The sequence below is a fragment of the Cyrtonyx montezumae genome, unplaced genomic scaffold (assembly GCF_038088225.1).
Source record: "Cyrtonyx montezumae isolate F1298 unplaced genomic scaffold, pur_monq_1.0 scaffold_1, whole genome shotgun sequence".
Classification (NCBI taxonomy): Eukaryota; Metazoa; Chordata; class Aves; order Galliformes; family Odontophoridae; genus Cyrtonyx; species Cyrtonyx montezumae.
Window position 1 is genome coordinate 25,872,459 of NW_027071825.1, and position 14,100 is coordinate 25,886,558.

The 14,100-nt window shown below is 47.0% G+C and overlaps 1 protein-coding gene across 3 annotated transcripts in view; it reads left to right on the forward strand.

Moving 5' to 3' along the window:
- The window catches only part of RGL1 (ral guanine nucleotide dissociation stimulator like 1), a 60,436-nt gene extending 47,990 nt beyond the window's left edge, over positions 1 to 12,446 (forward strand). For 2 of the 3 annotated variants that reach the window (XM_065745158.1, XM_065745174.1), the window contains exons 8-18: positions 972 to 1,075; positions 1,851 to 1,935; positions 3,976 to 4,065; positions 5,712 to 5,798; positions 6,622 to 6,654; positions 7,337 to 7,458; positions 7,767 to 7,856; positions 9,829 to 10,015; positions 11,256 to 11,510; positions 11,973 to 12,087; positions 12,236 to 12,446. In XM_065745158.1, the coding sequence (XP_065601230.1) occupies positions 972 to 1,075; positions 1,851 to 1,935; positions 3,976 to 4,065; positions 5,712 to 5,798; positions 6,622 to 6,654; positions 7,337 to 7,458; positions 7,767 to 7,856; positions 9,829 to 10,015; positions 11,256 to 11,510; positions 11,973 to 12,087; positions 12,236 to 12,423 (1,356 nt within the window). In that variant the 3' untranslated portion in view covers positions 12,424 to 12,446. The remainder of the gene's footprint in view (positions 1 to 971; positions 1,076 to 1,850; positions 1,936 to 3,975; positions 4,066 to 5,711; positions 5,799 to 6,621; positions 6,655 to 7,336; positions 7,459 to 7,766; positions 7,857 to 9,828; positions 10,016 to 11,255; positions 11,511 to 11,972; positions 12,088 to 12,235) is intronic. The other variant, XM_065745167.1, reaches the window with a different exon arrangement.
- Positions 12,447 to 14,100: the final 1,654 nt, after the last annotated feature.

Sequence of the window (14,100 nt, forward strand, 5' to 3'; positions counted from 1 at the left end):
CTAACTCCTGTCATACTGGAGAAGAAATGTTAAGAATTTGCCTCTGCATCTGTTCTCCACGGCCTGAATGTCAAGCTGAACGTGAAGAAGAGTTTTGTTCTCAAAGGTGTCAGTCTCTGAAGAGCTGTGCCTTCTTTTTGCTGCAAACCATGCAAAATGAGCTTTCAGGTCTTGTGTGTCCTACTGCGTGATCTTGAACTTGGTCTTCACCAAGTTCACCTTAGCCTAAGTTGCACAAAATGTTAATGTATTTATATAAAGTAAAAATATGGGAGTATATGTCCTTCCCTTAGTTGTTCTGTCCAATACAGTTGCCTCACTGGGCATCTGTGCTCTTTTTTGTCAGACTTAAGTTTTCCAGTATCCTTTTCCATAGGAGTTTTTACCACAGCAGAGCTCCATAAAAAATGCCTAGGAACCAAATCTCTCTGTCAGGATTTGATCCCAACTCTGGAAAAACTTAGAAGGTTTACTCTTTAACAGGGTGCACACACTTGAATAACTGGTTATTCCAATCGTGTCTTTATTTTTAATTGACATTAAGATGTCTGAGGGTTTACATTTTAAATACCACATACAAAGAGGTGAAGCCTCTTTGTATTTTTTTTCCCCTAAAGGGCATAAGGGATTGATAACTATACAGGGCTTTTTAAGTAGCACAGCAATTGTGCTCTTTAACCTGGCTTTGTGAGCTCGGTTCAACTTATTTTTTTTTCTAGGACTGGACTCCATAGTGCTGCAACATCTTCAGAAATCCATGAAAGCGAGGAAAACAAGATATAAGTGCCAAAGCCCATAAAACGTTTGGGGTTTGGATGGGGGATGATACTTTTGATGCTCAGTATTTGTACAGCTGCCTGCTTAGCAGTGAGAGTATGTAGCAAGCACGACGCAGGTCAAACAGAAGAGCACTAACCTAGCCATAATGCTGACATTGAATGCTCCTGTATTTCTAACCGCTCCTTTTGCAGGAATGTAGGATCCTGAAGAATTTCTCCTCCTTGAGAGCCATTGTTTCAGCACTGCAGTCCAACTCCATCTATCGGCTGAAGAAGACCTGGGCATCTGTTCCAAAGTAAGCCCCCCTTGCCCCCCCTCCCCTTCTTCTGGCTGTTCCTGTGGCTGCCCCCAAAAGCAAGAAGTGCTTTTTCTTTGCATTGTCTTTTTTCTCAGCCTTCCCACTCTGCTCCTTTGTGAACATCTGCTTTCTTTCAGGAGAGCCTGTCGTTCCTGTGAGGCTCAGACCCCTTTTTTGGGTCTGACTGCCATGTGCTCCTGTTTGATGTCAAGGGATCAGCTTGTTGTCAGGGGCACTGGGACTCTTCCGTCCTTTTCAGAGTATTGGATCTCCCACAGCCCGTTCCACTTTCCTTTCACTGCCCTGTTTTCCTGTTTAAAATACTGCTATCTCAGGTTTGCAGTCCTGGGCAATAGCAAGGATCTTGCACATCAAATGCTTCTAGCTTTCCAGAGGGCACAAAACAAGGCAAAAGTTAAGTTCTTGGGATATGCCTCACCACTAGTATTCTGCTCCTTGCTATCCATTTATCTACTTTCCCACAGGAATTTTGTACCTCAGTGTGATTGAAAATCCTATTCAGAGTCTGAATCTTAGTTACCTGTAGCTTGAATGGTGCTGACAAATAAAGCTCTGCCTTTTCTAGGAGCACCACAAGGTCTCTGGAGGGTTCCTAGGGGATGTGCAGAATCTCCTTGAGTGCATCTTGATGTTATTTTTTATATGCTTTGCTGTTATTGATTCATGAGGGGAAAGAAAGGCTGAAGAGTAATCTGATCTGATTTAGAGTGCTTACTAATAACCTAAATGATTCAATTCTTTTCCTGTGCAGGGACAGAATGCTGATGTTTGAAGAGCTGTCTGATATCTTCTCAGATCATGACAATTATTTGACGAGTAGAGAGCTGCTAATGAAGGTAAGTATTAGCTTGAGTTGCAAGGCTTGTAATCCCAGTGAAAGCTGAAGTTAGCCCATTCTCCAGCCAGCTGCCAGAACTCATCTCTTCCTAAGCTACTGCAGTGCTTCGGGAGAAATTGGTTTTATAACTCGAGCCACTTTTCTGCTAGGATGAGAAGTGATTACATTGTTCACCTGTGAGCAGATCTGGAAAGGCTCAGGTTTGCACTGATGAGTGGAAAGCAGCTCCAGCAAGATTCTTGACAGGGTTGCACCACTGTGACTTCATTGGAATGACACCGCTGAGCTTCATCTGAGGAATTACACCAAGATGTTTATCCAACTGTCCTGTACCTTCCTTGGAACTAGGAAACAGGGCTGGGAATCTCAAAGGAGCAGGCTTCCTGCTTTGTGTGTGGTCAGATGGACAACAAAGCAGGCTCTGTCTGGAACAGTTAGACTGGTGTGCTCTCCTGGGCAAAGCCCCGATAGCTCAGGATCCTAAATGGAGTGAGGAAGAATAGCACGGAGGGTTATATTATGTAGTGTCTGAGGAATGTATCCGTGGCAATTTGTTTTTAATTATTTTTACGTAAGAAGTTTCATAAACCAGCTAACTGGTTTACTTTTTGGCAGTTCTGTCCAGTCTGTCTGGCACTTGTACCTAGCCCTTGATATCTGAAACGCTGTGTTTTGCTCGAGAGTGATCGGTGAGTGCATTCAGAACTGGCAGCCTGTTGTTTATCACCCATTTACGGTCAGCCTGGAGTTTTAAAGCAGGTGAGACAGCAATAAGCATAGGGGAAAAATGTGTGTTTGCAATGGTTTGTTTGAACTCAATATTAAAAAGATGAAACAACCCAATCCAAGCCCAGACCTTTTGGCTCCCAGCACATCACTCTCTCCAGCTGCTGCGAGCAGATCTGCAAAACATTTTGAAAGCAATGAGAGGAGAAAAATTCCGTAGGCTTAGGTAGAACCTCACTTCTAGTTCTTGTGGACAGACTGGGAGTGATTGGAGGACTTGTGTACACTGCATCCTTGAAGTCTTTGCTTTGTGCTTCTGAAAGCAGTCTCTCTGAGGAAGCCGTGCTTGCCCTTGTCTATCCATCCTGCAAATTTAAACGCAGAGCAGACAAAACTCCACACAAAACAGGTTGCCCAGCACAGAGAAGGGAGTGCTCTGTTCTCTCCTCCCCAAACAACAGCTCTGCTGTGTGTGCAGCTCTAGCTTCTGGGCCTGGCTGCAGCTGCTGCTGGAGAATCTCCTTCACCTTCCAGTATCTTGAGGACACGGATAATTCTTATCCATTGCTCCTGTTTTTCAGTCAAGGCAGGAAATGCAGAGTTTAATCAATCTGTTCATTAAGTGTGGCTGAGAGAAGCGAACGTTGTAATGAGAGGATCTGTACGAGTGCAGGCTGTTGTTTTGTGCAAGGTTAAAAAGACACTGATGATTCATGCCATGTCTGTCTGGCCACTGGAAAAAACAACTGTAACTCCCAGCATCCCATACGGATCTGGGGAAATAAAGGCTACAGATGTATTGTGAAATAGCTCATCCATTCATAGGAATTGTGGAGATGAAAACCTATTACTTCCATTTCCTGCATGTTTTGGGATTAGTCAATAAGCCACAGAGGTTAGTTGGATCTCTGTGTTACAGCCTAAGAAAAACAACAAAGCATTACATAAGACAAAGATGTTTGCTCGTAGCAGTCCTCGTTAGGAAACTAGACAGAAATCTTGAGCTCAAGAGTGTCAAGATGGAGCTCAGAGAAGCACACAGACACCTAAACATGCTGAAGCATCTCAGATTTAAACTCGGAGGAGATTTACGATAGCAGTTAGCTTTGGTCAGAAAAGTCCCCATGGTCATCTGGTAGGGCTTTGCCAAAATTCCCAGGCAGTTCTGAAGACCCAGGAGAGCAGCACATGCACATATACCCAAATAGTTGTGCTTAACCTAGCTTGCCTTGTTAAAGATATTGCCATGATTTCATGCAGGTGTTGTCGCCAGCTTACCTCCTCCATCAATTGCCTTTTACATCCCCTACAGGAAGGAACATCCAAATTTGCAAATCTGGACAGCAGTGTGAAAGAAAATCAGAAGAGAACGCAGAGACGTCTTCAGCTTCAAAAAGACATGGTGTGTGTGGTGTCCTCCTCCCCTTTTTGAACTGGTAACGTGCTTAAGTTTATCATGGTGAATTACGAGAGAAGCAAAAGCTGGAAAGGCATCTGAAAAAAGGGAGTGTGCAGGAGGTAGTGCTCTAGTGGATGCATTCTGTCACCAAAAACAATTGCTAATTGTCAGTGCTATTGATTAGCTGACACCAAGCAAGTGACCCAGAAAGCTCAGACTGAATATGTCATGCTGAATATGTTATGCTGTGCTGCCAGGCTGTGTGAGCTGCTGGTTTTGGTGCAAACCTCATCTCCTTTTGCTCTGGTAACACCTGCCTGCGTGCTGAGGTGCCAAAGGAAATGGACAGAGCATCAGCATGCCCGATGTGCTCATGGATCTGCTGCTGAGCATGCCCCAAGACTGCAGGATTTGGTGGATGTGTGAGTGTGTGCAGGGACCACGCTGTGTTCCCCAGCGCCGGCCTTCCCTTGCTCCCTGACAAGAGATAAATGGGTGCATCAGGCTGCTGCTCCTGTCCCCACTTGTGTCTGTTTCCCATCCAAGCCAGCTGTTCAGGATGGACGCTGAGCCAAGTGCTTGGCCTGAGTTTCAAGTCTTGCAGAGATTTACTGAACACATTGTATAAAAGAGGGACAAATGAGCAACGTGTGTAAACATGTGCTCATCGCTTTCAGCTGCCTTGCTTCTGCCCTGCAAGCAAGAACCCCATCAATTACTCCCGTTATCCTTCAGAGAGTAATGAGGAAAGCTACACAATTGTTTCTTGGTAAAATACGTAACGTAAATACTGGGATTCTTGTGATAAAAGAAAATTAGCTCTGGCCACAGCGGAAATCTCATTTACTTTGAAACAAGCTCACTGAGCTTTGGACATACTAGCTCGAAAATTGCAGAGTGCTTCACAGAGATTGCTTTGTACAATGCCTGCTCTCCAGTCTGCTGGTGAAAATGGCTTTTGTCTCAAAGTTGGCAAAGGTTTAAAAGAACAGGGGAAGAGAGATCTGGGATAGGAAGGCAGAAGTGCTGAATATGATTTTTTGTTTGTCTTTTAGCTTGACTGGAAAAAATACCGATCCTTTTGGATGGTACAAACAAGCATTTCCTTCATGAGTGTAGGCACGGCCTGAACCCTACGACTGGCAGCAGTCTGGAAAGTTTACATTTGAATGCTAAGTAATTAAAATGCAGTGGATGGCTGGAGGAGAAGTTAATTTGTCTTGGAGGAAAAATCTGTGTCTTGATATGACTTGATCGTCGCACGGTATAGCAGTGCAGTTGAGTGAAATGGAATGAAGCAGAAGGAGAAACCTCCCACAGCTACCCAGGATTGCTCCCCAGCACTGTCCTGCAGCAGGTGACCGAGGGACTTCCTATGCTCCTCCCACAAGTAGGGTTTCCCAGTGACTGTTAGAAATACTGCAGTACAAAGCCACTCCTCAACGCCTGAAAAAGCATCCTGCTCCTCATTTGGATTTGATTTGAATTCTAGCTTAGATACAGAAGGTGGTACAATGAAAGAAGACTTCAGTGAAAAGACTGATGTTTGGTTAAGCGGGCTGCTTTTATGTCTTTCTTTTCAGTAATATTTGAGCATTCTAATAATTACTGTTTGCCCATCAATCCAACGCTGCTGTGATCATTTGCAGGGAGTAATGCAAGGCACCGTCCCGTACCTCGGAACCTTCCTCACTGACCTCACCATGCTGGACACAGCCCTTCAGGACTACATCGAGGTAATTTGGGGCGATGTTTTCAATCCTACACGCTCTCCCTGCCTGCCTGGTGCTGAGCCTTTGTGTCCCTCTGTCTCCTACTTTGTGCTTGTGCAGTTCTCAGATCTGGAGGGGCAACGGAGTGCAGGAAGGGACTGCAAGAGTCTGGTCACATAGCAGAGCCTGAGGAGGGGGCCAGTTTTCAGAGGTGTTTGTTTCAGAGCTTTTTAGACACCTTTGAAAACTGGCTCCCAATTAATGCAGACACTTGAGGAGCTGTGCTGCAGGCACCCAAACTTAATTGTGCTGGTGCTGATGGTTATGATAGGAGAGGGCAGATACACTTCTGTCTGGGCTGGTAACTTCTGCTGGCTTGATTGGTGTTTGTTTTCACAACTGCACTACAGCAGGCCTGAATGAGATGGCTACATATCCCTTTTCTTTTTGGCAGTTTCCCATTCATCTGTGCTTTGTGTCCAGCTGGTCTTCCTGGAGCTTGCTGGGAATGCTGCTGAACTCACAGCACAGGCAGAAGCCAAGCTTGTTTCCTGCATGCAAAACCCTGCTAGCATTCTTCAGGCCGGATCTCAACGCAGCTTTTATGAGCATTTTTGTACTAGATTTGTCTTCTTGGGCAGATTGCCTGAGAAAACAGATAACGTTTGGAGATCTGTATATATGAGGTCTTGTGGTTTTCATCCAGTTGAGAAGCAGGTGTTTTTAGAAGGTCCTTGCTCGGGGCAGGTCTCTGCTTTATGTCAGTGTGCCACTCCACCTTGTTTGTGGTTGAATTCAGCTGAACATGTGCTCTTGTTCTCTGACCCTTTCTCTTTGCTTCCGACAGGGTGGCCTGATAAATTTTGAGAAGAGGCGAAGGGTAAGTGGCACGATCTGTGATTTTCAGTTTACTGACATCCCCTTCTAGACAGTTCTCGTGCTGATGCCTGTTCTCTTTGCTCGGACATATGCAGCAGCTTGGGTCACATCTGTCTGAATAAAGCTGTGCCAGAACTCTGTTCTGGGGCCTGAAAGCGACTTGGATTTGGCTGTGAAGGAGCCATTTCCTTCCTTAGCCACTTCTCTGCTCTGTAAACCCCTTCTTGGACTTGCCCTTTACATATAACTGCATGGCTCAGGTTATTGATAATGAGTGATTTGGGGAACTTGTGGTCCTTTGCTGTCTGTGGGAGAGGAACCACCGTGCTGCTGCTCGCAGCGACGCTGCACTTGGGAGAAGCTCCGTGGTGAAGCGTGGTTCCTTGTGCTTGTCCTTTAATTGGGGCATCTTTAATAATTGGTTCACATTTCAATGCACATTAAGGATACTGGGGAAAAACAAACAGAAACTACAGCAGATCTCATTGTTTGTAAACTGGTTGTTGAAATAGTTACTCAGCTGCAACTGAACCTGAGGTCACAGTAATGTCCTGGATCTGTTGTTGCATATATTTAGTATATGAATGAGCCTGTGTGGCCGTATCTCTTTTATTATTTATGCAATGAATCTGTTTGGCTTTATCTCCTTTTCTAAATGGAATTCCTGTTTGATTATTTCTTAGGAATTTGAAGTAATTGCCCAAATCAAGCTCTTGCAATCTGCATGTAACAGCTATTGCATGACGCCAGACCAAAAATTCATCCAGTGGTTCAGGAGGCAGCAGCTTCTGAGCGAGGAAGAGAGGTACGGTTCTGTGTCCAGCTGGCAAAGCAGGCTTTGCTTTTCTTACCCCACACCCACCTGGATGAGTAATGTCAGCCTTTAGGGATCCTCTTACAGATGTAGCATACACTGCTGCTCCAGGATGGTGGAAATACACCTGTCTGCCACTCAACAGCTGTAGAAAAAGTGCCTAGCCCTGCTCGTGGTAAAACGCTCCTCAATGTGGGACTGCAGTGAAGTGGGAGTAGCTGAAGATTTCTCCAATGTCTTGAAATACTTTGACATAACTGCTGTATGTAAAAATTGAGCCAGTGCCCTCTGTCCTGCAGTTACAGCCTCTCGTGTGAGATTGAAACAGCTGCTGACACGAGCACCACGTCACCAAAACCTCGGAAGAGCATGGTGAAGAGGCTCAGCCTGTGAGTATGACCACGGCAGCGGCACTGTGTGTGCTGGTAGGAACCAGGAGTGCAACAAGCAGAGCTCATTCCACCAGCTGAAAACTTGGCTGGGAACCCAGACCACCACGCTGGTTTTAGGGGACTCCATCGACTAGAAACTCTTAATTCTGTCTGAAGCTGTCTTCTTCTATTGGTGTAACTGATTGTGAGGATTATTATTGCTGAAAGAGAATAGAGACAAGCAGACTTTTCTAAAGAGTCAGGAAAAGGAACAAATTTAGGATTGGATTATGAATTCAGTGCCTATTGTGCAATAACTTCCCTGAATGCAGTAGCAAAACAGAGTCAGTGAGGATAAAGTCTGGCCTGTTATTAGTCTAATTTACTATCCGCATGCAAAAGTTCCTTGCAGGATTTTGCTGCAATAATTAAGGTTGGCAAAAAGGCATTGAAAATAGAAACAATCTGCCTTAACTGCCTTCAGGTTGGAAAAGGCAAATAGGCATGGGGCCACGGTCCAATTTAGTTTAATAGCTTAAAGGTTTGTGTGTGTACAGAGCAGGGGCATGCAGCTAAGCAGACATGGAAAGAGCAGATGAGCTGGAGCACGGGGAAAGCTGCAAGGAATGAAAGCACGGGTCAATGTCAAAATACCTTAAAGGTGAGACAAGTGAACCTGATGTGAGAGGAGATGTGAAGGGGCTCCCATGTGCCAGTGGCATCATCAAGATGAGGGGAAAGACAACAAATTGAACAGCTCTGTCAGCTCTTAACTGTTCTTTCCTGGTGAGTCTTGTACCTAGCTTCCTTAGAAGAGCACGCAAACATTCATCTTGCTGTGTGTTGGGGTCTGAAAGGAGAACAGATTTTTCAGGCCAGAGCTCTGAGTTCCGATACGCAAAAATCCAAATGAAATGAAAAAATCTGTGGGGAGGAGTTAGGGAAAGGTTTGCTCAGTCCATCCGAGCTGGTTGTGAAAGCTGTGGGACTGTGAGCTTTGAGGGTGGCACTGCCTCAGCTCTGAGAGCCTGCACGAGTCTCTCCTTTGTGTGTCCTGAACTGTGTGTAAGAATTGTCACCACTGATTGCTCTCTTATTTCTGACCGTGTTTCAGCTGTAATTTAGCATAGCATCAGCTTTGTTTGCACTGTGCAGGCTTTGTGGATGGAGCTGTTTCATCTGCAGGCTGAATGTATTCTGCAAATTAATACTGTAGAACAGACTGGCTTAATTTTCCTGGAGCGCTGAGTGACACCACTCTAAATAGTTTTAAATCATTAACTACACGCTGTCGTGGCATCTCATTCACTTGGTTTCTGTGCTATGTATTATACAAGCTTGTTTCCCTTGGCACTCCTTTCCGTTTACCTGACCTGCATTTGGAAATGAGTTTCAGCGAGGGAGAGCCTGTCATTTACACTTCCATGTCATCTCACTGTGCGTGCATCTATTTGAACTGGGAGAGAAGCTGCTGTCTGTGGCAGCTTTACCCAGTGCAAGAATGTGCAGCAGAGGTGAATGTGCATTCTGAGGACCTTTGCCCATCATGTGGCCATACATTTCCTGTCACTCACTACCCTGCTTCCCCACAGCAACTCTGTCTGGAGCTTCTTTGTGTCATGGGGACAAAGGTGTGCAGCAGGAGTGAGCTGCCAAGCCTTAGCTTGGTTTGTAAGCGTGTCACTTTTACTGTCACTCGCTTCCTGGCAAGTGAGTCTGAAAATGTGAAAGACTGAAGAGAAATGAGGCTTGAGATACTGAGCACTAGCTCCGAGCTTGGTCTTGCAGCTGGAGGTCAAAGTGTTGTGTTAGTGTGTAGCAAACTCTCTTGACAGATGATATAAACAGTAGAGAGGAAAGGAAAACAATAGGCCACTCCAGATAGAAAAACGAAACAGTACAAAAGATTTTGCACCAAATGACAGCTTTGCTCAAGCCAGCTCTGTTCTGCTTTGACTTACTGGCTGTCACGCTTTCTTTCCTATACCAGGCTGTTCCTGGGCTCCGAGGTGCTCACCAACAGCACGCCCACCAAAGAGCAGCCCAAATCGACCCCAAGTGGGAGCTCTGGTGAAAGCATGGACTCGGTCAGCGTGTCGTCCTGTGAGTCCAACCACTCTGAATCTGAAGAAGCCTGCATCACTCCCATCGACACTCCTGATGAGCCACAGAAAAAGGTACAGCCCGGGGCTCACTGCCAGCACAATTAGACAAAGGCAAGCTGCCCACAGTGCAGGCAGCACCTAGGTGTTTGCCCATGCCTTGAGTCTTGACGAGAGCTTTTAGTGGAGTGGAGAGACACTAAAAATAACTGCGTAAAAAAGGAAGCAATCCTGCCCGGGTTTTTTTGCACAGTCCCTTTCGTGTTGCCAGGATACCAGGCACACTGCAGTTTGCCTTCTGGGAAACCAGATTTTAATGTGCTGCCTGATGGTGGTTCTGGTCTGAGAGGAGGCTTTGGAGCAGTATGAGGTTAATTTGTCTCTCAGCCCCCCCCCATCATGCTTTCTGGGAGGGCTGGGGCAGGCTGGCAGCATTTCTACCATAGGAACCAGGGTGGGGAGCCAGAGCATCCTGCTCACAGATGGTGGCACTTCTCTCTGGCATGCAGCAGCGTGACGTCAGCAGTGATAAGGACAGGAGGATCTGTAAGCCAAGGGAAACAGGAGATGGGGTCCTCTGAGCACGAGTGAATCAGCAGCAGGTCATTTCAGCCCAGGCTGTCTCAGGTTCAGCGGGCTCCTCTGTGGTTGTGCTGAAGCAATGGATGCAGTTCTGGCTGGAAAAGGGAACTTTAGCAACTGAGGAAAGCCTGTCTGCCACACAGCTGTGCCTGCACTCTGTGTGTTATTGGTGACAGCACAGCATCATCCCAGAGCTGCTGCCCCTAAGAAAAAGACACTGCACCAGCAAGCCAGGAAATCCCCCCCCTCTCCTCCCTTGTTTTTTTGGCTTGGCAGACCCCATTGTTGGCAAGGCATGTGAAAGAAAACGGTGATACCCTGCACATCAGGGGAAGGGAAGGAGGCATAAAGAGCAGACAAGGAGCAGGGGCAGATGAGGGGTGCGTTTGTGTATTTGTTATGTGCATTTTTACGCCAGTCACGAGCCCGGTTTCCCGTGCTAAGCTGGGACTTGCAGAGCAGGGCACCCTTCCCACACTTGAGGGCCGGGAGCCCACAACTTCATTCTGTTCCTTGTTTCTGCTGCCACCTCCTGGCCTGCGCACACTGGGAGCAGCTCACCAAATGCTGGACCAAATCAAGTTCATTTTTTTTAGGAGGTGAGCAGCGTGCTGGACAAAGTACAGAGCAGTGAGGGTTTGCACACACCTCCTGCGTGCCCAGGTTCTCCCTCCACAGTGACACGCGCACACCACACCCAGTTTGTAACGGTGTTTTTCTCTGCATTGTGCAGCTCTCGGAATCCTCCTCCTCCTGTTCCTCCATCCATTCCATGGACACATCCTCCTCGGGGCTGTCGTCTTTAACCAACATAATCTCGTCCCCTCCCTTCTTGTCCTCCAACCCCAAGATCCACAAGCGCTCCATCTCCGTGACATCCATTACCTCAGCAGTGCTGCCTCCTGTTTACAACCAGCAGAGTGAGGACACCTGCATCATCCGCATCAGCGTGGAAGACAACAATGGCAATATGTACAAGAGCATCATGGTGAGTGCTGAGCAGCTGCCATGCTTTCTTTGCACGTGACTGTTAAGCACGAGGAGCTTTGAGATCAATTTGCTGAGCTGACCACTAGAATGTGTAAAGCAGAAATGTTTAAATGTGGAATTTAATTCCCTGTGGAATGTGATGTGAGAGGTTTGAATACAGCGTATCTTCCTCTAACCACACAGCTCTGTAGCAGACAGTGCTCTAAGAGACACATTATTTAGCACAGAGATGGAGCAGTTAGTTATGTGGGAGTTTATGGCTAGCAAGAATAGCATCTCACCTCTCCGAGGGGCTGCTCAGGGAAGCAGGCAGCATGATTTACTGCTGGCTCTGCCCATACAGCATCTGTCTTCTTGAATTAAAATAAGCAAGCGTCGTTAATACCACAACTAGGAGTATCTGTCCTGTATTACTGAGCCATCAGAACTTCTCTCACCACACACCCGTCTCTCTTTGCAGCTGACCAGCCAGGATAAAACTCCTGCTGTCATCCAGCGAGCTATGTCAAAGCACAACCTGGAATCTGGTGCGGCCGAGGAGTACGAGCTCGTGCAGGTCATCTCCGAGGACAAAGGTAGGGAGGGAGGGCTGCCTCCTGTCCTCCACAGCCCTTCTCTCGTGCTTGCAGGGCAGCAGTGCTGCTCAGCTGTGTGTGAGCAGCTGTTGACCAGCTCTGTTCTCTCCTCCTGCACTGAACGCTCGCTCGGATCCCTCTGTTGCAGAGCTGGTGATCCCAGACAGCGCCAACGTGTTCTATGCCATGAACAGCCAGGTGAGCTTCGACTTCATACTGCGGAAGAAGGCTCCTGCGGACGGGCAGGTGAAAATGAGGAGCAGGTCGAGCCTGACGCTCCCCAGAACTGCCAAACGGGGCTGCTGGAGTAACAGGAACAGCAAAATCACGCTCTGAGGGGAAAGCGGCGGCACTGAGGCGAACTGGTCTCAACTGGTCGAGAACCGTCCCTCCGCCACCACCACCCAGTATTACAGCATCACAGCAGATGAATGTGTCAGTATTCGGCGGTGAGAACATTGGAGGCAAATGCAACGTGAGCATTTGGCCCACGTGCAGCCAGTGCTCTGTCCCTTCGCCTGCAGCTGGACACACACACGTGGATTACTTCGTTTTGCACATCAGCCGAGGAAGGTGAGAACCCCCCCCCCCCACACCCCACCCCAGGTAGAGGGGGGGAAAAAAACCAGGACTGCAGTTTTGCAGTTCAGAACACCACGGATGCCTCCTTCTTGTGTGGGGGAACCTTTTCTTTGTGCCAGTATTACACGCAAATGAGAATACCTAAATTTATTTTTATAAAACTGGAGAAGAAAAGCCACAGCCCCATCCTGCCAGAACGAGCAGGAGCTCCCACACCCTGCAGCAGCCCGAGGAGAGCACTGGGTCAGGGGGGCTGGGGGTGCACTCGCTGTGCCCACCAAGGCACTGTGGGTACAGCCCCAAAACGCCACTGCGTGCGTGTTGCCTCCCCACGGCTGGCAGCCTTCTTTTTGCACTTGTTCAAAGCCAGAACATTGCCTATTTTGGAATATTGTTATTTTTTTTTCCCTCCAAAGAGCATTAAAAGAGCAGATGGATGATTTGTTCGTGAACGAGGCACTCAACACTACGTGTCTGGACTTTGGTGCCACCACCCTGTGCTCCTCCCATGGCTTTGCAAACCCACTCAGCAGCCAATGCCTTTGCACGTACTCTGAGCTGACTGATGTACCTCTTTGCCATGTGCAATCACTTTAACTTCTCCCCCCATTTAATCCACATTTTTCATTCCAGGAGAGGCAACTACATTACCTCCTGTCTTAAAAGTGGGTATTGAGAGGAAAGAGCCAGATTTCTAGCATTGCCCCAAACACACACATTTTATATCCTTGCGTAGCATTATTAAGCATAATCTCCAGCCCTTGCTCTTTGTACACACCTATAAAATGAATTTCCTGACATGGTACATCCTTTCAGCTGGAATAAAGAATTTAATCACCTGTTCTCCATGAACGCACGCCTGGAGGGTCTCCCGTGGTTCAGGTTTCCATGGAAGGAGGGAGGTTTGGTTTTATAAAGCCATAGATGAGACGTGGGATTGTAACAGCCCTTCCTGAGCAGACCACCTTTAGGATACATTAGCGTTAGTTAAAATAAACTCAGTACCAACTTTCACATATGCCTGGGGCTTTTCTTCCACCCATTCCACAGCTGCCATGTCAAAACTGTACTCAGAGTACATGAGCAGCCTGTGATACTCTGCCTTCACAGCAAAAACTAAAACTGGGCTTGGGTGAGCAAGGACGGACTGGGTTTGTAAGCAGCCCCATAACACATGCCTGGGGTTAGCACAACTTCACAGCTGCAGTGGTTTTTCTTTGCATTCCTGTGTCTGTACAGCACCCTTTGTCAAAGGCAGCGTTGCCAACTCCACCACTGCATGCCTGTATTAAGCTGAAAGGAAAATGGTCTTCATCTTCAAATGACCCGTCCTCAGATCATTATATATAAAGATTTTTTTTTAACTGCTTACCTGTAATCTTTATACAATAAGCACATAAAATATTTTTTTCACTGATGTTTGCCTTCAGT